At 45.6% G+C, this 19,171-nt stretch overlaps 1 protein-coding gene across 6 annotated transcripts; it reads left to right on the top strand.

The window, feature by feature from the left end:
- The first annotated feature begins 508 nt into the window (after positions 1 to 508).
- PRDM8 (PR/SET domain 8) lies at positions 509 to 8,488 on the top strand. Of its 6 annotated transcripts, none has more exons than XM_049885918.1 (7): positions 509 to 608; positions 860 to 1,110; positions 1,730 to 1,928; positions 2,039 to 2,173; positions 4,456 to 4,676; positions 5,625 to 5,856; positions 6,222 to 8,488. In XM_049885918.1, exons 5-7 carry the CDS (start codon positions 4,458 to 4,460, stop codon positions 7,793 to 7,795), a joined length of 2,025 nt encoding a protein of 674 aa, XP_049741875.1. In that variant the 5' UTR covers positions 509 to 608; positions 860 to 1,110; positions 1,730 to 1,928; positions 2,039 to 2,173; positions 4,456 to 4,457; the 3' UTR covers positions 7,796 to 8,488. The 6 variants fall into 6 exon arrangements, with proteins under 6 accessions (XP_049741875.1, XP_049741874.1, XP_049741876.1 ...); XM_049885917.1 differs by lacking the exon at positions 1,730 to 1,928 and adding an exon at positions 1,558 to 1,674; XM_049885919.1 differs by lacking the exon at positions 1,730 to 1,928.
- Positions 8,489 to 19,171: the final 10,683 nt, after the last annotated feature.

Here is a 19,171-nt window from a genome sequence, read left to right as displayed (position 1 = left end):
AGATGTTTTCATTGATCAGAGAGAGATGAATCTGGTATTCAATGAGGCAGCAAGCCATAAGGAAATTGGAGGCTAATGACAGCTGCAGATTCTTACATACAGCCAAGAGTCCCCATGGCACAGAGCCTTGGCCACTAGATGAGTCGTCCTCAGCTTAACTATTTAAAACTAAGCACACTTGCAGAAGAGAAATGATATTTTAAGATGACAGGAAACTGAAGTTTAAAAGCTTTCTTTGAAAAGTCAGTAGCTAGCCTGGTAATGAAGGGAGAACCATCCCTTTGTCCATAATATATGGCGATTTTGTAGCCTTTCCTTCTCAGACTGCCAGCTTAATCCGAGGCAGCCGGCTCTGTCCGATCAGAAGGACTTGAACTTCATTGCGGGACTGACCACTGCTGGGTGGAAAAGAGAAGGGAGCGGGAGGGGAGAAGAAGGGAGAGAGACCAAGGAGAAGGGAACTCAGTACGTGATAAATTCCCCGCACTTTCCTATTTCTCAGTGGCAAAATCTTTCTCTGCTTTCTCTTGGACCACAAGCACCCTCGAGAAAAGGCGCTCAGAGCCTTGCTATCCCACCGTGCTCTGGAGAGATGTCAAACTTACACGGTACGCACCTTTTTCTTTTAAGACCCTTTTTGCCAATCCCCAGTATACTTACCTTATTTTAACAAGGAGGGGAATGGGTAAAAAAGAGGCTGTCTCATCCTTAAATTGAGACTCTGCCTCGTTCACTTTGGCCGGCTACGCAATCCGATTTATGCTAAGCTGACAGATTGTCCACTTCAATGTAGTGAAGGTGGGGGTGGAGCTGGAGGGGTGGGAGCGCCTATACCACTCAAAGGCCTTTCTTCCCTTAGGAGTAGAGAATTGAGCGACGAAAAAGAACCCAGAGATCGCCTAGCGAAAACGTGTTGCGGTCCCTGTAGAAGGAGTCGACTTTCGGGCTGTCAAAGACCTCAAGTCATTAGCGTCAGATGCTGCACTGGAGAGGGGAGTCAGCGCCTCTAAGTGGCTTAGTGCACAAATGAGGCTCCAGAGACGGCAGTGGCAACTCCATCCACTTATCCACCACCAGCTGAACGCGAAAAGCTCTCCCGAGCCCATCGCGGTAAAAAAAAAAACAAAAAAACTTTTTGAACCATCTTTCTTCTCACCCCAAGGCCGCCTGGTCTTGGCTGACCCCATGCTAGGACCCCCCCCCCCCGCCTCCGCTCGAAACTAAGCAGACCGCACCAGACAGAGGGTGGGAGAACAGGAACAGCTTGAGTCCAGTCACCTGGGCTTTCCGAACCACCCCCCCACCCCCTAACCCAGATATCTGTCCTAGCTTCCCACCCTTCACCGGCTAACCCATCTCGGTTCCACAGGAAGGCTGAGCAAGTTTCTCACCAAAGCGTATTCTTTCTGAATCTTGCTCGGAGGACTTAGTATCGCGGGCGCCCCTGCAAAAAACTGGCATCCGTTTGTCGCCTTCGAGGTAACTAGCTGTGCAAAGCAGTGGCAGGTCAGTGGTCAGTGAATTCCTAATCGTCGCCCCCCTCCTTCCCCTTTGCAGAAATCACACTCCGGGGAAATCGGCGCAGGATCCGTGCGCGCACTGGGTGGCCCGCTCTTGGCCAGAGGTTCTCCAAGTTCCAAGCAAAACAGAAAAAGTCTGTCTCCAGTCTTTTTGGTACCTACCTTTTCGACCCCGAAACTGATTTTCCCTTTTTTTTTTTTTTTTTAAGAGTCTCAGAGGGCCCGGAGGCGCTCAGAGAGGCTTTGCCACTCGGCAAAGGCATTCAGGACCTGCTGAGCGCAGGCAGGCCCGGGAGATGGCTGCGAGGCAGGCTGCGCCGGAGGGAGCGCCCAGCCCAGCAAAGAGTTAAAGGGAGGAGACGTGGGCTGTCACGCGTCATTGGGCAGATTATGTGCAGCAAACAAAAAGTGTGTGTCTGCGTGCCAGTCAGTCACTGCATCGGGTCCATCTGTACAACTCTCTCCGTCTCGCTCTCCCTCTCCCATTTCACCATCTCACTCTCTCCTCTTTTACGCAGAGCCTACAGGACAGCCACACCAACACTCCTTGACATGGAAATACACTAGTACAATAGGCAAAAAGAAGCACACGTTCGCGTTTCGCCTACACCAGGTGGCTTTATTTGGGCGATTTGATCCTGACCTTATTCCTGGTAAGTCTATTTGTACTGACGCGGGAGGGGGATGGGAAGAAGGCAGGTTTGGTGGGGACAGCGGAAAATTTTGTCCCCCGTTTCCTCATTTTCCTGCAGAGGGGGGAAAATAATTGTTGAGGGGGTTTGTACTACCCGTAAGATTATACAAAAGGAGGAGCGGGTGGGCAGCGCTTCGCTGGAGAAGCGAGCGACTGGGAAGCGCGCAGCCGCCAGACAATGCCTGCGCCGGGAGGGGAGGGAGATTGGCCGGCGGCAGCCACCGGCTTTCGCCAAGTGTAGCCGGCTTTGAGAAGGACCCCCCCGGCGAATGAGAACCCGGGGCCTAGAGCGGATTGCAGAGCTCGGAAGGGTTGGGTGGTGAAGGCGACCGCGCGCGGCGGTCGAACCCAGGCTGTCGCCACTGCTGTCGGCATCCCCAGCGGTTATTGTGACTAGCGCAAAGCTCTTGGCAGCGCTGGCCCCGGCAAAACCCACCGCTTATTAGCGCGGCGTAGCCAAGACCTTTTCACCGTATTGTTAGGTAGAACTGCATTTTAATGACTGCGTCCCGGCTGTTGCCCGAAGACGGGGCGACCTCCCGGCACAATGAAACGCTTGTGTGAAAGAGACTTAAAAAGGAAGAGAGAAATTGGAGGATAAAACGCTCAATTAGAAGAAATTGAAAAGGGGAGAATAGGATTCTGTTGAAAGGGAGATGAGATATTCTGAAGTTTTTTGTTGTTGTTTTTCATTGTATTTTATCTGCAATTGAATATCAGGAAGGCTACCTTGTGTGAGGTAAAAATGCCCAGCTATAGGCACTGCAGCGTGATAAAGTTTTTCCTTGATGGGTATTTTCTTTTATGTCTGCTGTCTGGCAGATACAGCCCAACACTCGACATTTGGGGGTTGCAACAGAGAATCCAAATGGAAAGAGGGTGACCCAAGTTTCAGTCTGTTAGCTGGAAAGAAATGCAAAACCCACCCCTAGCTCCTAATCACATGTGCAAGATTAATTGGCTAATAAACACTAAGGTAAAAATTGACGTTACTAATAGTGTCCCATAATGAACAGCTTCTCAGGAAAAGAATTAGCTCTACTCTTTCCTGCTTCTTAAATTAGACAAAATACACATGAATTTATTTTTATGGCAACATTATTAGGAAAAAACCAGCCTGGGGGAACATTTGATAAGTCAGGAAAAGTGAACAATGCAGCTAGTTCAAAGTCAGTTAAAAAATTTAAATACCTGGGTTTTTCTTTTTTCTTTTTTTTTGGTCGGTTGTTCGATTTTTTTTTTTTTTTTAATGATAAGTCTTTTAGTGGGTGTCCAGCGGAAGAGGCAGGGGAAATGTCCCTTTATGACAACTTAATAGAGAGCCCTCCATTGGGGCATTACTTTCTAAATTGCTGTTGATTAAACAGCGGGAGAGCCCACTGAGGACTATTCAAGCGGGGCTGCCCCCTCTTGCTCAGATGGAGGTGTCTGGGAGAGCCAGAATTCACCAGTCATTACGCATACGATATTTCAGACAGGGGACACTCCAGGCCTGCCCTGTACCTGCTCACTTCATAAGCCACATGTGACTCAACCCACCCTCTTGTATAACAAGGTAACTGGGATTCACCCTCATCCATAAATAAGCATGTCGAGAAAAAAAATAATTACCTCTGCTTGCTGCTTTTAATTAAAGCCTCCGAGGGACAGTGCTGGATTATGATAATGAGCAGACATACAGCCCCTCTTGTAGGCTGCAGAGAAAGGTTAGCTGACATGGAATCAGTGGCCCTGACCCTCCACTTGAAATCCATTTGCCATGCTCCACTGTCTCCGCCTGATCCTTAGTGCCGCTCCCCTCTTTGGAAGAAAAAACATCAGCTCCCGGGGACCCAGTTCAGTACAGAAGAGGAAAGGACAGGAACTTTTCCCCACAGGTTAGAAGTTTCAGTTAGGAAGGTCTATAGGCTAGTAAAAGTATTTTTCTCCCCTCACCATTACCCCACAAAGCCTACCCCATCCTCTGCCAAGGTAATGCAAAAATGGCTTAGTTGTTTCCCAGCCTTTTTTCTCTTTTTTTCTTTCTCTCAAGGAGCAATGCACTCCAGAGCTCTCTATTCCAAATAAAAAACAAACAAACAAAAATAGGAAAGGAAAGCACATTTAGTTGGCATCTTCAAAAGATGCCAGATTTAATCTGCCATTTGGTTACTTTTGAAACAAGAGCTACACAAAAATCAGGCAAGTTCATAGTGGTAAGGAGTAATGAAACTTGTTCGTTGTCTGTGTATCTGTCTCCAGTGATGGAGGAATCAGGCATCCAGCGAGGCATCTGGGATGGAGATGCCAAGGCTGTCCAACAATGTCTGACAGATATTTTTACAAGCGTTTACACCACCTGTGACATCCCAGAGAATGCTATATTTGGCCCCTGTGTCCTGAGCCACACTTCCCTCTATGACAGCATAGCTTTCATAGCTCTGAAGTCTACCGACAAGAGAACAGTTCCTTATATCTTCCGGGTAAGTCTTGACCAATGCCGCGTAGGTGTGTGAAAGCAATGTTCTGTTAAAAATGGTTGTAGTATCATTCTTATGACAAGCTGAGACAGATTCTGAGGGTAGGAAATGCAATGATGCAAGTGTTCCAAACATAGGAAAAAGAAAATCAAACTCAAATTGTCAATTTTCTGGAATAAATGACACTATTCGATTTGGAATGCATGCAGTAAACCAGTGCCTCAGTTCTGGCCTTCCTGGCCCTGAACACAACTTCTTAACTCTGGGAGATTTTCTAGGGGCTGAGGCTATCTGCATACTAAGTATTTCGGTAAATGCTTTTGTAAATACTAGGTATGTTTGCCTTCCAACTTCAGAGGTCTAGGTAACTTTCTATGGTAATGTTAGCTAGTGCCCAGAGTGTGTATTTAAATAAAAATGTTAATGATTTCGATCTTAAAGCATATTAAGTCCACAGGTTTAAGTTTGAAGATAAAAGACTTCTCACTTTTTATTATTTCTTTATAAAGAAAAGTTATTAACTGTTCAAGTCAAAATTAGGAATATGGGTGCCACAGAATAGTTTCTAAGATCCAAGCTTGCTTTTTACTTCCAAAGTAAGCAAAATTCTCCCACACTTTTGTAATGTGGGATAATTTAAAATTAAATTGTCAAGAGACTAATGGAAATTTAAATTGTAAGAAGAAACTTCCTTATTTGGTATTCAACCAATATATAAAAAGATTATTCAAATAATCTTTGTGGTTGAGTTGATGCAGCAACTCAGAGGATGGTTCTCTTGCCTGCTGGTTGCAAACATGAGGATGGTGTCAACTTGGGTCAAGTTTTTGGAAGCTTCATCTCAGAGGAAATGGCCCTGTTTTCTCTGGCTTCATTTTCTCCCTCTCCTTTTCTTTCTCTCTTCCTTCCCTCCTTCCTTCTGGTCTGCTTTCTTCTCTTTTAAAACTGTAGGTGGACACATCAGCAGCAAATGGTTCCTCAGAAGGTCTCATGTGGCTGCGTCTGGTCCAATCAGCCAGAGATAAAGAAGAACAGAACCTTGAAGCCTATATAAAAAATGGACAGCTATTTTACCGCTCCCTCCGCAGAATTGCCAAAGACGAAGAGTTACTTGTTTGGTACGGGAAAGAACTGACTGAGTTACTCTTGCTCTGCCCCTCTAGATCCCACAACAAAATGAATGGTAGGTTGGCTCTCGACCTGCGCGTGGGCCCTTTGCTAGCGGGAGGGAGACGGAGGAGAAGCGGGGCTCACCCCGGCGCTTTGGGCCCTCCTTTTCTCCTTTTGTGTGTCTCGTAGGAAGCTTCTGAGATGTAGTCCGGAATGCAGCTGGGCAGATAGGTGAGGATAAGTCGGGGGGGGGGGGACAATTGGCTTAATTACATTGCTCCCCAAATCAGAAGAAAACGTTAAATCAGGTCTGACAGACTCAGGCCCTGAGACAGGAAGGTGGATTTATGAAGGGGTTGATGCAAACTGGCCTGGGGGCGATGCTGAGTAATCATATGGTGTGCGTGTGTATGTGTGTGGTGTCTGCTCACTATGCAGGGTCGTCCCCTTACACATGCCTGGAATGCAGCCAGCGTTTCCAGTTTGAGTTCCCCTATGTGGCGCATCTGCGCTTCCGCTGCCCCAAGAGACTGCATAGCGCTGATCTGAGCCCTCAGGACGAACAAGGCGGCGGCGTGGGCACCAAGGACCACGGGGGCGGCGGCGGCGGCGGCAAAGACCACCAGCAGCAGCAACAGGAGGCAACTTTGGGCCCGGGCCCCAAGTTCTGCAAAGCCGGCCCCATCCACCACTACCCGGCACCCTCCCCCGAGAGCAGTAACCAGTCGGCAGCCGGCGGCGGCGGCGGCACGGCGAAGCCCTCCACAGACTTCCACAACCTGGCTCGGGAGCTGGAAAACTCCCGAGGAGGCAGCAGCTGCTCCCCAGCCCGGAGCCTCAGCAGCGGCGGCAGCAGCGGCGGCCACCAGGAGGCGGAGCTGAGTCCCGACGGCAACGCCACCGGCGGCGGCAAAGGGAAAAGGAAGTTCCCCGAGGAGGCAGCGGAGGGCGGCGGCGTGGGGCTGGCGGGGGGCCGGGGCCGCTTTGCCGAGCGGCCCCCGCCGGCCTCCAAGGAGGACCTGGTGTGCACGCCGCAGCAGTACCGCGCCTCGGGCAGCTACTTCGGTCTGGAAGAGAACGGCCGCCTCTTCGCGCCGCCCAGCCCCGAGACGGGCGAGGCCAAGCGCAGCGCCTTCGTGGAGGTGAAGAAGGCGGCCCGCGCGCCCGGCCTGCAGGAGGAGGCGGCCCCCGACGGTGGGGGTGCAGCCACCGAAGACCAGGACGCGGGCGGCGGCGGCTCCTCCACGCCGGCGGCCGCGTCGCCAGCGGGCGCCGAGAAGCTGCTGGCCCCGCGGCCCGGGGGCCCGCTGCCTAGCCGGCTGGAGAGCGGCAGCCCGGCGCGGGGCAGCGCCTTCACCTCGGTGCCGCAGCTGGGCGGCGCGGGCGGCAACGGCGCGGGCGGCGGCGCTGGCGGCGGGGCCGCGGGCGGCGGGCAGGGCGCCGCGTCGGACGAGCGCAAGAGCGCCTTTTCGCAGCCGGCGCGCTCCTTCTCGCAGCTGTCCCCGCTGGTGCTGGGCCAGAAGCTAGGCGCGCTCGAGCCGTGCCACCCCGGCGAAGGCGTGGGTCCCACCCGACTCTACCCCGCCGCCGCCGACCCTCTGGCCGTGAAGCTGCCGGGGGCCGCGGACCTGAACGGGGGCTGCGGGGCCCTGCAGAGCGGCGGCGCAGGCTTGCCCAAGCAGAGCCCCTTCCTCTACGCCACCGCCTTCTGGCCCAAGAGCTCCGCGGCGACCGCGGGGCCCCTGCAGCTGCAGCTGCCCTCGGCGCTGACGCTGCTGCCACCGTCCTTCACCTCCCTATGTCTGCCAGCGCAGAACTGGTGCGCCAAGTGCAACGCCTCTTTCCGCATGACCTCCGACCTGGTGTACCACATGAGGTCGCACCACAAAAAAGAGTACGCCATGGAGCCCTTGGTGAAACGGCGGCGGGAGGAGAAACTCAAGTGTCCCATTTGCAACGAGTCCTTCAGGGAGCGCCACCACCTCTCTAGGCACATGACCTCGCATAACTGACACCGAAAGGACCCCGGCTTTCCACGCGCCTACACGCACAGTCAAGCCACCTGCAGGAACGAACACAGGAGGACATCCACCACCAACTTGAGCCCTCAAACACTGCATTCAGACGCAAACACACGCACACACGCGCGCGCGCACACACACACACACACAGCCTTCTCATCCAGGTGTTTACACACACACACTCGAGACAGGATGGTGGATTTTTTTGATTGGGTGGGTAGTTTGGGGGGTTTCTTTTGAATGCACGCATTTTCACTTTCCCAAAAACAAAGGTACATTTTTTAAAATGTCATATATTGCAACATATTGATGCATTTGTCATACGTTTCTACTTAAATTATTAAGCACTTACAGTTTAGATGTAATAATTATATGTGAGGGCAAATTTTATTTTAGATATAAAGTAAAGGAGGAGGGTGAGATACTTTCTGCATTTCTGGATGACAGTTTGCGTTCTTACAAAAATTAACAAAACGAATAAAAAGGGGGCTATGATTCAGTTTAAGTTTCCAGGGGGAAGTGCATGTATCATGAAATGATTATGGACTTCACGGAAGAATGTCATCAATTATGTAAATATGTATTTCCTTTTAATACAAAGTGTAATTTTGTGCCAGTGAAATGAAGTCTGAATAGTTATGTGTTTCTTTTTTTTCCTGGAAAGATTTATTAAACTTTATAGTTTATCCGGGTATGTTGGATGCTTTGACAATAAATGACTATTTTCTTCAAAGCAATTATTGGGAAATTGTTTGTTTTTTTTATTTTTATTTTTTGGTGACTAAGGGCTGCCCTGCTTAAATTTATTTTACTCTAAGCAAATTTTGAGCCTTTAAATGAGGAGACAAGATTTGATTATCATTTGGAAAGTCTTTAGCTGGAAAATGCTGGATTTCTTGATCAAAGAACAAATCATTTAGACAAGGATGCTTGCGATGCAGCTAACTTATCATTGGGATGTCAACATTCCTTTCTGCAGTGGAGTAATTAGCATCTTCACAAATGGCCAGAGACAAACAATTTTCAGGCCTGGATCAGGGATATCAGATGAAAAGTCCACTTAAAGTTCTACTAGTGATTCTTACACAGAAGAGTATCTCCTAGTCCAAGATCTTTCAGTGTTCTGTCATTATCCATTAGGAGAGCCTGTGGAGAGTTCCCCCCCCCACCAAGAAATCATGTTGAAGTGACTGTGGTTCAGTGATGGTCTGTATATCGCAGGGCTCAGCTTTCCTTCCAAAGGCTTAAACAGCTGCACAGGCCCTGAAACAAAACTAGATTTGAAACATTGTAATGCTGCTCTACAAATGACATGCTTCCTGTCCCCACATGGGAGTTATGAAAAGTCCCTCTGTACTCTTCATACACTGACAAGAATTCCTAATTAAATGGGGTATATATATATGTAGGTGTATGTGGTGTGTCCAGCAACTATTAGGCACAAAACAAAACAGGTGACGGTCTTTTAGGTCTTAGGGTAGAGTACCCTTAATCAGTTCTACTCTGTCCTATAGGGTCGCTATGAATCGGAATCGACTCGACGGCACTGGGACCCTTAATCCACGGCCATCTTCTCAGTCACTGTATAGATGAGGTAGAAGCAGTTACTCTACTTGTTGATCTGTTCCAGGTGGTGTATTTTCCCATTTCTTCTCCTTCCTTCACATCCTGCCTACCCTCCCATATGTCAGAAGGACACGTGTAAAAAGTCCTGAAATGGAAATTTGACAAAGGTCTCATTGCAGGCTATTCGATTACTTTATTTAAAAGGGTTTTAAAGTCTTCATTGTATTAAGACCACTACAGGACAAATTATGATTAGGGCAGGGAGCCGGGTAGAGCAAAATGATGTATCCATATGGAGCATAACTCCCATTGGGGAGGAAGCAGGTAGGCTCTCTTAAGATCATCCAGGCACTTTTTTTTTCCTTTTAAACTATGTTTCTTTGAGGCCGTCTCTCAGTTTTTGCCTTCCTAGGCGACATTTGGATGATCTGCTAAACTCATCCCAGTAAGGCATGATGAGAGAAAGGGTCTAAAATTCCAGTTCTAACTCTGCTATTCATGACCAGTAGTAGGCTAGTGGGACCCTACATTACTTATTGGCATAATTTGACTTCCTTGCATTTTGGTTTTCTCATCTGTAAAATGGGTCAGGCAGGGTATGCTCTCTTGAAAGTAGTACTAACACTAGGGAAATTATTTTTCTGATGAGTTTACTAGGCTCTAATTAAATGTAAAGGGGGTGTTCTAGAGAAAAGACCAAGATTTGTTGTTAAGAGAATTTCATGGGAATAAGTGAGAAAAATATTTGAGGAAAGTAGAAACTGAATCTCAAGGGATCCCCAAATCATAATACCTGAGATGTAGACTAAATCATCCATACATGGGACACTAGTGAGTGGATCTCTAGAGCAAAAATCTCTAGAAACAAACTAACAACCAATGTTGTCCTGCGGCCTAACTTTCCAAGAAACTTGAATGCCCTTGCCTTCCACTCTAACTCTTCAAAATCCTCTCTTCAACACCATTGACTTAATTTCCTGCTGGGTATTCAGACAGGGATGAACTACAAAAAGGTAAACAAATACTGTTTTTTGAAAACTACTTCATCGTAAGCTGGAATCAGATTTTCTGAAGGATACATGTAGACACTCGTTCAACTTCTCCTGTTTTCTTTTGGATAGTCATTAACTTAATCACACAACCAGGAAGAAAGCCGAGCTTTGGCTGAGCTACTGCCCAGGCAATCCAGGTAGATGGAGCCTGGCAAACTATTTAGGACTGGGTGGCTATGCTGATCAGTCTGCCCACAAGACCATTTTGGCGGGAAGTAGTACGGAAAGTGTGCCCAAAGCCTAGTTTTGCCTTCAGCCAAGACAAACTCAGAAACATATTTTAATGATGCATTTTCAAGCTTTCAGACGTATTCAAACTCTCTCTTGTATCTGTACGTTCTCAGATTGGAGCTTCTAAAGTTCCATAACCTCGCCCATCTGTCGGGCTAGTTTAGGACCTGGGAAATGTCTGCACACTGCTGCGGAGGAAATGGGGTCAGAGGGTCATGCAATTATACAGCCCAGCTGGTCCTGCGAAGTCCAGGCAGGTGGCCCAAGCTCGGAGTGGTAAGACCGCAGCCCCTAAAGACCGAGGAAAAGGTAAGGCCAACGGGTTGCTACGCAAGCATTTGTTTTGTGGCATTCCAACCAGTAGCCGAGTGTCCCGGATTGAGCCGGTACCTAGGCGCTGTGATCTCAAAGCGTGTTCTCGGAGCGGATTCCAAATCCCTCTCCACCTGTCCCTTGACTTCTCCGAGGGTTTGTGGGTAGGGGACGCCTGGATTGCCCAGGCTGTGGTTGCAGAGTAGAGCGTACGCCCCCAGGCGTGCAGGAACCACAGGGCAGGGGAAGGGACGCGCACACATCTCTGCAAGAGTTCGCAAGTGCTGGACAACCGAGACCGAAACCGGACTCTTCCGGGGAAAGCTCCCAAAGTCCCGACCGCTCTGCGGTTCTCCAAAGCCCAGAGTCTGGCGTGTTGCAGCAGCAGTCACGTGGGCAAGCTGCCTGCATAGATGCGCCGCCGCGGTCCGGCGCCCGGAGTGGGGGGTGCGGATCACAGGTGTCTTGCCGGGTCCCTCATTTCCCCGCCCACCTTACCCATCTCTCATCCTCTAGACCCGGCGTCCAGCCAACTCTTGTCCTGTATTAAGTTTTCCCTCCGGGTCACTAATCTCTTTAGGCAGCTCTGCCCAGGCAATGCGATCCCCAACAGGGGAACATTGAACCCCTGGGACCAGCCACGTCTAGAAAAGGTGCCTGGAAGTCCTGACCCGATTCCGAGGGCTCTAGTCCCCGCAGCAGCCTCGCGGTCGTAGGTCAGGTTCTTCCCCGTCCTTCCCTGCTTCGACTGGGATCCGTCTCCGCCCGCCCAGGGAAGTGCTGCCTGCCGTGGCTGAGGAGAGCCCGCTTCCATTAATGGGCTCAGGGTTTGTGCGCTTCGAGGGGGCCCCGGTGTCCCCCGTTCTGCGGCCGCCTTCAGCGCTGGGGTCCGAGAGGGAATGCGGAAGATGCTGCCCGGACTCGGGCCCCGAGTACAGACTGAGCGCGGGGTACGTATGGCGAGCAAGGATAGGCCGGAGAGGTTTTAGGTTTTCTTTCTTCTCCCTGTGCCCAATTTCACTTTCTAGCAACGATTTGCCTCATTCTATGGTATCTCCAGTTTTCCCGTCCCAACCCCTCTCCACCTCCACGACCCTTTCTGTCTCTTAGTCTCTTAAGCACTTCAGGAGCTTTGCGTTCCTTTCTGCAGTTTTATGAGGGAATCCCCCCTTGGTGCCTTTCAGATACCCATATAACCAATGCATGTTAGGGCCGCAGCTCCAACTCAGCAGAAAACTGCGGGTAGGGTCCTGTCAGACAAGCACACACGGCGCACACACACACACAGGCACACACACACACACAGCCGCTTTCAGAATGGCCCACCTAGGAGAGAAAGCAGTCATTGGGAGATCCAGAAAGACGTACTTTTGGCTTTGCTTGGAAATTCCTCTGTCTTTCCCTGAAGGTGAAAAACTAGCTCCAAATGGTGTAGAAAATTTAACCTGTCCCTAAACTAAGGTGGTGATGGGGAATGGGGTGAGAAGTTGGACCAGCTCCTCCAACTGCATTTTAATTGACAGGTGAGCTATGGGCCCAGAATGTTGAGGCATTCTGGTAGACTCACAGGCCTGAGTGCCTTTTAGCTTTGTAATTTGCATGGACAGGAAAGGAGGGATGCTCTCTGCCTCTCTGCTTTGCAGACTGTAAGGAAACCTTTGCTTTTCTCACTTTAAAACAGAAATTTAGAACTTTTTGGAAAAGTATCTACTCTCCAGTATTAGTGCATGAAGAAACTGAAGAAAAAATTCCTCTTTAAAAAAAAATTTTGTTTTTTCATTTCTAGTGTAAGAGGTCTGGTAGAGGTTTCCTATCAGAATGGCTAAGCTGGCTATGCTAATTATTATTTAATTATCCCTTTTTCAGTGTGTTTATGTATGACTCACTTGACTACACATGAATACATGTTTGTATATATGCACACATATGTAGGAATAGATACAAGTGTGTGTGTGCATGTAGATGCAAGCAAACAGACCTATATACTTATATATATGAACATAAATATGTATTTCAGAACACTCACATATATGTATACCACTGCCAAGCATTATTCTATGCTCTTTTTGTATGTTAATTTGGTTTAATTATTAAAAGGCAGGTTATTAAGGATTCTACTTCATCACATTTTAGGATTGTAGGGTTAATATGGCTACCACCCTGGAACAGAAAGATGAGATATAATACAGAGTGATGGAAGAAATAGTGGCTCTTAAGTCAGGAGACCTGCTCCAAATGCCTTTCCATCTTTGCATCTAAATTTTCTTTACTAGAATATGTGGATAATACTACCTGTTGGTTTATCACACACATGTCTTGAAAAGCAAATAAAGTCATTTCTGTAGAAGGCTGTCATCATATTATACATGATTGACTTCCCTGTTGGGGAAAGAGGTATATATGCTTTTCGCCTCAACCTATCTTCTTCAGGTGGCCAGCACACAGTAGTGCCTGTATAAGGCATCTACTGGGCCTTGAATTACTTTAATGATCTTTGCTTATTTCTAACCAGAAGGTGGGAGTAACAGCTTATTTGTGGGTGTGAATGTAACTATTCAGTGCTTCATTCCCCAAGCTTACATAAAATCAAGCAAGCCTATAGGTCCAAGGATGCACATGTAGTTTTAATTACTTAGCTGTAATAATACTAAGTTCCCAGTACTTAAAAATTATAAACCAGCACAATGCTAAGGATGAAAAGGGCTGAAAGAGTAGTCCTAGCTACACAGCTATTATGACAATGGTCAAAATCTAAAAGGGTAGCCCCTCCTTCTCCCTAGATACCATGTAACAAATGGCACCTTGATTAGAAGACTACACTGTGCTCAGTGTTTAATGAAGACATCCCTTGGTCTACAGGTCATGATGATCCATGATCAATACTCATCCATCAATTAATACCATCAGAAAAGGACCCTGGACTCTAGCTCAAGTTTTTTAGTGTTTTGAAATGGACTTTGAGCTAAAATGTTATTTTATCATACATTTCCCCTCTTCTAAAATAGAAGCTTGAAAGAATGCACATAGTATCTTTTTCTTTTTCCCAAGTTCTTAAGGAAATAAATTCTTGGGGTATAATATGTAGATCCTTTGTAAACAAGAACAGGGATCAGATTTGGAAGAAAAATCATGGAATGAAAGGTAACTAACTCTACTGGTTCTTTGTCCCTCACTCCTCTTCCCAGAAATGTCATGCCACCAATTCCAAATCCCTTACGTTCTCTTTTTTTCCTTTCCTCTGGAGAACCACAGGGCTGTGGATTGTAGGGGAGAAATCCAGAAATCAGTCCCCAAATCCCTCTTCTCTGGAGCCGTATGTAGACCTGCTGTGGAAGTCGAAATGTGGACACATGTACCATAATCGTTTTTCTCTGAACTTCACCCTTAGGTGGGTGTGCTCATGTTATACTATCCCCTGCCTAACCCAAAGTAGCTTTTTTTTTTTCTATTTTGTTACTTTTTTTGTGAAGTGTGAAACTTTTTAAAAAACATTTGATTACTTCTTTTCTGCTAGACAAACAAATGAAATAAGATCTGTTTTCCCCTCTGGCAAGATTTCACTGGGTCTTGGAGAAAGACAAACACAGCCAAATGGCGACACCCAGCCCAGAAAAGGATGCAAATCATGCAGTTAGAAAAATCTTAGTAACCATACTGTTCATTCCTTCTCTAGGCTCACGGGTTCAGTAGGAGCCGAGTGAGGGTGAAGGAAAGAAAATAAAGGGAATATTACTGCAAGGTCCTTTCTGGAAAGATAAAAGCCAGTGTTCTGGGAGGTGTTAATTCTACTTTTCATTTAAAATGCTTTCTTGAGGGTTCAAGGTAAACTATTTGGTTTAGTAGAGCTGGATAAATAGTGAATGACATAAGACTTATCTTTACTAACAGGCAATCTGCTCTCTAAGGAGCCCTGGTGGTGCAATGGTTAAATGGTCATCTGCTTATTTAAAGATTGATGGGTCAAGTCACCCAGCGGCTCCTGGGGAGAAAAGACCTATTGATCTGCATTCCTGTAAAGATTACAGCCTAGGAAACCCTATGGGCCAGTGCTATTCTGTCATACTGACTCAATGGCACCTAACAACAATCTGCTCTCTAAAGGTCTTTAGACTTTCTTAGATCTCCTTTAGTCTTTTCCTCTTCAGCAAAGAAGTAGTATCCAAAATTCCCACTTGTATGAATAAATAGCAAAAAAAAAAAAGGTAGAGTTTGCATGGAGCTACTTTCTCCTCTACTGACTTTTTCAGGCCTAGTTTCTAATTTGGGAACAGCCTAAAGAAAGATGATGTCCTTCTTTACCAGGAGGGGTAATGCCAAATCAGACGTCTTTGGTGGCTCCCCCTTGGAGGCTGCACTTGAAAGTAAGCCTCCAAACATGCCTAAACTTAAAACCAGGGAGATATTTAGACACCAAGAGAACCTAGTGTTCAAAAATCTAATCCTATGCATAGCAAAGATAATAGCATGATAAAACAAGTCTCTTCAAGTTGCATGATTGCCAGCAGCTCATGTCTGAATTTCTTAAATCCTTTATATTCAAAATGTATTTATTCTGGTATCAGGACAATTTTATAACACTTTAGAAATAGGGACTTAGGCTTTTAGATATGTATAACTGCAGATCCCACTCTGCTCTGGGATGGGGGTTCTTCACTGAACACATTTTGGAAGAAGAAAGTCAAAGTTTAAAATGTACAGCTTCCAAATTCCTGTCATATCAGCTCTTTATAACAACCTGCTCAGGGACCCAGAAGCACAGTCCAAACCAGATAAGGAAATTAAAGAGAGGAGGAGACCTCTGATAATGACTTCACAATCTCTTGGGCTTAGTAAGGAAAAGGCTCCAAAAGAAGATAATTTCCCCAAGATCACCGTCCCAGAGATTTTCATTATAAATGGAAGGATATTAATAGCTCAGAGAGAAGAAAAAGCGACCACATCTATAGGACATTATAGAGGTCCCAAAAATAGAGATTCCCAGTGGCCCTTCCAGAGATTTGATGGCACTCAGGTGAGGTTCAGAATCTTGCATTTTAAACAATCATCCCCAGGTAGTTCTAATGCAGGTATTTTTTGGTCCACATTTTGAGAAACTGAGAAGGGGCTAGAAAAATAATCAGCTCTATAGAGACTTAAATAAAAATACAGGAGACCTCAGTCTCGACAACTGCTAAGTTTCTGAAATATTGAAGGTAAACTGGTGTTATAAATATAGCTTTTTTGTTTGTTTGTTTATCTTCAGTGATACTCTGTTTAAGGCTGATTTTGAATTCCTGGTGATTCATAACATGTTGACATTTTGCTCCTCCTTTCGCAAAAAAAAAAAAGAGCCCTGGGGGCCCAGTGGTTAAGCACTCGGCTGTTAACCAAAAGGTAGGCAGTTGGAACCCACCAGTGGCTCCTTGGGAGAAAGATGTGGCAGTCTGCTTCCGTAAAGATTTACAGCCTTGGAAACCCTATGGGGCAGCTCTACCGTATCCTGTAGGTCACTATGATTCCGAATCAACTCGACTGCAAAGGGTTTGGTTTGGTTTGGGTTTCCCATTCAAGTCTGTGTTATCACTATGAACAGTCTATATGTATATACATGTGTAAGAAAACCCCTGTTTATGAAAACCTTGAAGCTAAGTTTTTATGGAAATTTAAAGAATGTTTATGTACCTTTAGCTGCTGAGAAGTTTGTTTTTAATTTTTTTGTCTATTAGGTTCTCTACAGTTATGTCACAACTTGTTTGTATGTATATGTCTACGACTTTCACACCAAATCAGGCTCTGAAACCTAGTTCCCAACAGCTCTCCCTGGCCCTGTTTTTTGAATGGTTAATAGCAAAATTGAAAAACTCTTGAGTGAGCAGCTTGCTCCCTGCTCCAGCTTGCTGCACTGGTTTCCAGTGCTGCCCACCAATCAACAACTGCCGTTTCTCTGCCAGCCGGTGCCTACACAGAGGCTGCCAGTTTCTGATGTGGAGTGATTCGGAGCCTCTGCTGATTCAGAAGCAGCCAGCGCCTCTTGCAGAAGCTACTGGTGCCAGGGTAACAGGCTCCTTCCATTCTTTGCTCCATCTCACTTCATGTATTAACTCTTTTACTCGGCTCCCCTCATTCCAGGACTCGGGCCTGATTCTGAGGGACCTGGGACAGGAGAATCTGGCAGTATCAGGCATAACGCGCCATTCACAATCACCCATCAGTTCCATCTTGCCCATTATCCTTGAGTATATATTTTTTTTTTATGTAAACATATAGGGCAATAGCTATAAGATAATTTTAAACTCCACGTAGGTTTATATCAGGAGAGAATCCTGCTAAAAACTTAGATTAGATGTCAGAAGATTTGATATCTAATCTCAGTCTGGCTCGTTCTGGATTCCCTAGTTCTGTGACCTTGGATGAACTAACTTCTCTAAGCCTCAGTCTTCTCATCTGTAAAATGAGAAAGTGAGACAAGATCAGAGCTTCTGAGACTTTGGTGCTCATAATAATTACCTGGAAGCTTGAAGAACGGAGCTGGTTCCATTTCTGTAGATTCAGAATTAGGAAGTCAGTGGCCCTGTATAAGAATTCACATTTTAATAAGCCCTCTGGGGGATTATCTAACCACATTTGGGAAATGTTTGCCTAGGAATGTTACTCCGCTCTGGTCCCATATGGAAACATTTGGAAAGTTTAAAAAATTACTCATTACTGCTCCTACTCCAAATAAATTTATCAAAGTATCTGGGCGTGGGGTCAGGACATTGATGTGCTTTAAAAGCTCTTTTGCGCAAGAAGAATTGAGAATCACTGTATTAGATAATTTCTAAGAAGTCTCCTGAGCTCTAAGAAGTATGACTTCCAAACCAGGCTTCTTGGTTCTATACCACAATACCTCATTTTATAAACATGGGGCATGTTGTGTATACAAATTTACTAGTCAAAAAGTTTGCTAAAACCTACCTGACTATAAAGAAAACAGTGTTAGTTTTATTATTAGTTTACAACCAGTATAGCTGTAAGTATAAAATCTGTTGCCGTCCAGTTGATTCCAACTCAAAGCAACCCTATAGGACAGAGTAGAACTGCCCCCTAGAGTTTCCAAGGAGTGGCTGGTGTATTTGAACCTCTGAGCTTTTGGTTAGCAGCTGAGCTCCTAACCACTACATCACCAGGGCTCCAGCTGTAAGTATAGACATAAATAAAGTAAAAAACAAAAACAAAAAACCATTAACTCCACCAAAAAGAAAAAGAAACAAGTATGTGAGCTAGTGAGTAATTTTTTTCAGTTGTGATTGAAAACAGGCCATAGAATTAAGGAATACATTTTAAAATACCATGACCTCTTAAGAATGGTGTTTTAAGAGCAGGACTAAGAAAATTTTTGATGGTTTTTTCTACCAGTAATAAATAACAAACCTGATTTAAATTAAAACAACAAATCACTATCAAATTTTCAATGTGATCGCATAGATTTAATCTGAATTTTAATTAAGGGCATACTTTAAGCAGAATTTATTATTTTAATTTTCATGCTGGTTTTATAACACAAGCCTGCCCCCTCTCCTAATATAATCATAACATCCTATCTCTCTCTCTCTTTTTTTTTTTTGTGGAGTTCCCGTAATCTTAATTTTTAACTGGGTCTACTCAGAAGAGAAAGACTGCCATCACATACTCTGGGAAAATAAATCAATAAATAAAATTTAGACTTTAAAGAAAAAGACATATTGCCACCTAGTGGAAAACAGGTAGAATTCTCTGATTGTAGTTCAGTTTTTAAACTCCCAAATGATTAATACAAGAAATTTTTTAAATGTTTTTTTATCATAAATAATTATGTCATAATAATTAAAAGATATATTCTGTGCTTCGTGGCTACAAAAGTTTTAGATTTTATCTTATCCATTCTTAATTTTTATTTAGCAACCACTCATATGGTACTACTATATGCTGAGCGGTAAAGTTATACGCAGTCTTCCTCAAACACTTTTAGCTAAAGTGACAAAAAATTATAAATAAATATGAAAAAGTATACCATCCATAGAAGTTCATAGTTTAGTAAACAGTGTAATACAGCTAACTGAGCTTGGGTAAGTCACGTTTCTGGACCTATTTCTTCATCTGAAAAGATGGGTTTGAACTAGATGATTTATAAGATACTTTCAATTCTCGAATGATCGGATTATAAATGTACAATATGTAGTTATATTTTATTAAGCTCAAAGTCTTT

This window comes from Elephas maximus, chromosome 5, assembly GCF_024166365.1.
Source record: "Elephas maximus indicus isolate mEleMax1 chromosome 5, mEleMax1 primary haplotype, whole genome shotgun sequence".
Classification (NCBI taxonomy): Eukaryota; Metazoa; Chordata; class Mammalia; order Proboscidea; family Elephantidae; genus Elephas; species Elephas maximus.
Note: the sequence above shows the minus strand (reverse complement) of the source record. Positions and strands in the feature narration are given on the sequence as shown.

What these genes read in the sequence shown, in the direction of transcription:
- PRDM8 (XM_049885919.1), top strand. Translation starts at nt 4,458, where the DNA reads ATGGAGGAATCAGGCATCCAGCGAGGCATCTGGGATGGAGATGCCAAG. An exon ending in CAGTTCCTTATATCTTCCGG is followed by an intron (nt 4,677 to 5,624) that starts GTAAGTCTTGAC and finishes TTAAAACTGTAG; the next exon opens with GTGGACACATCAGCAGCAAA. An exon ending in ATCCCACAACAAAATGAATG is followed by an intron (nt 5,857 to 6,221) that starts GTAGGTTGGCTC and finishes CTCACTATGCAG; the next exon opens with GGTCGTCCCCTTACACATGC.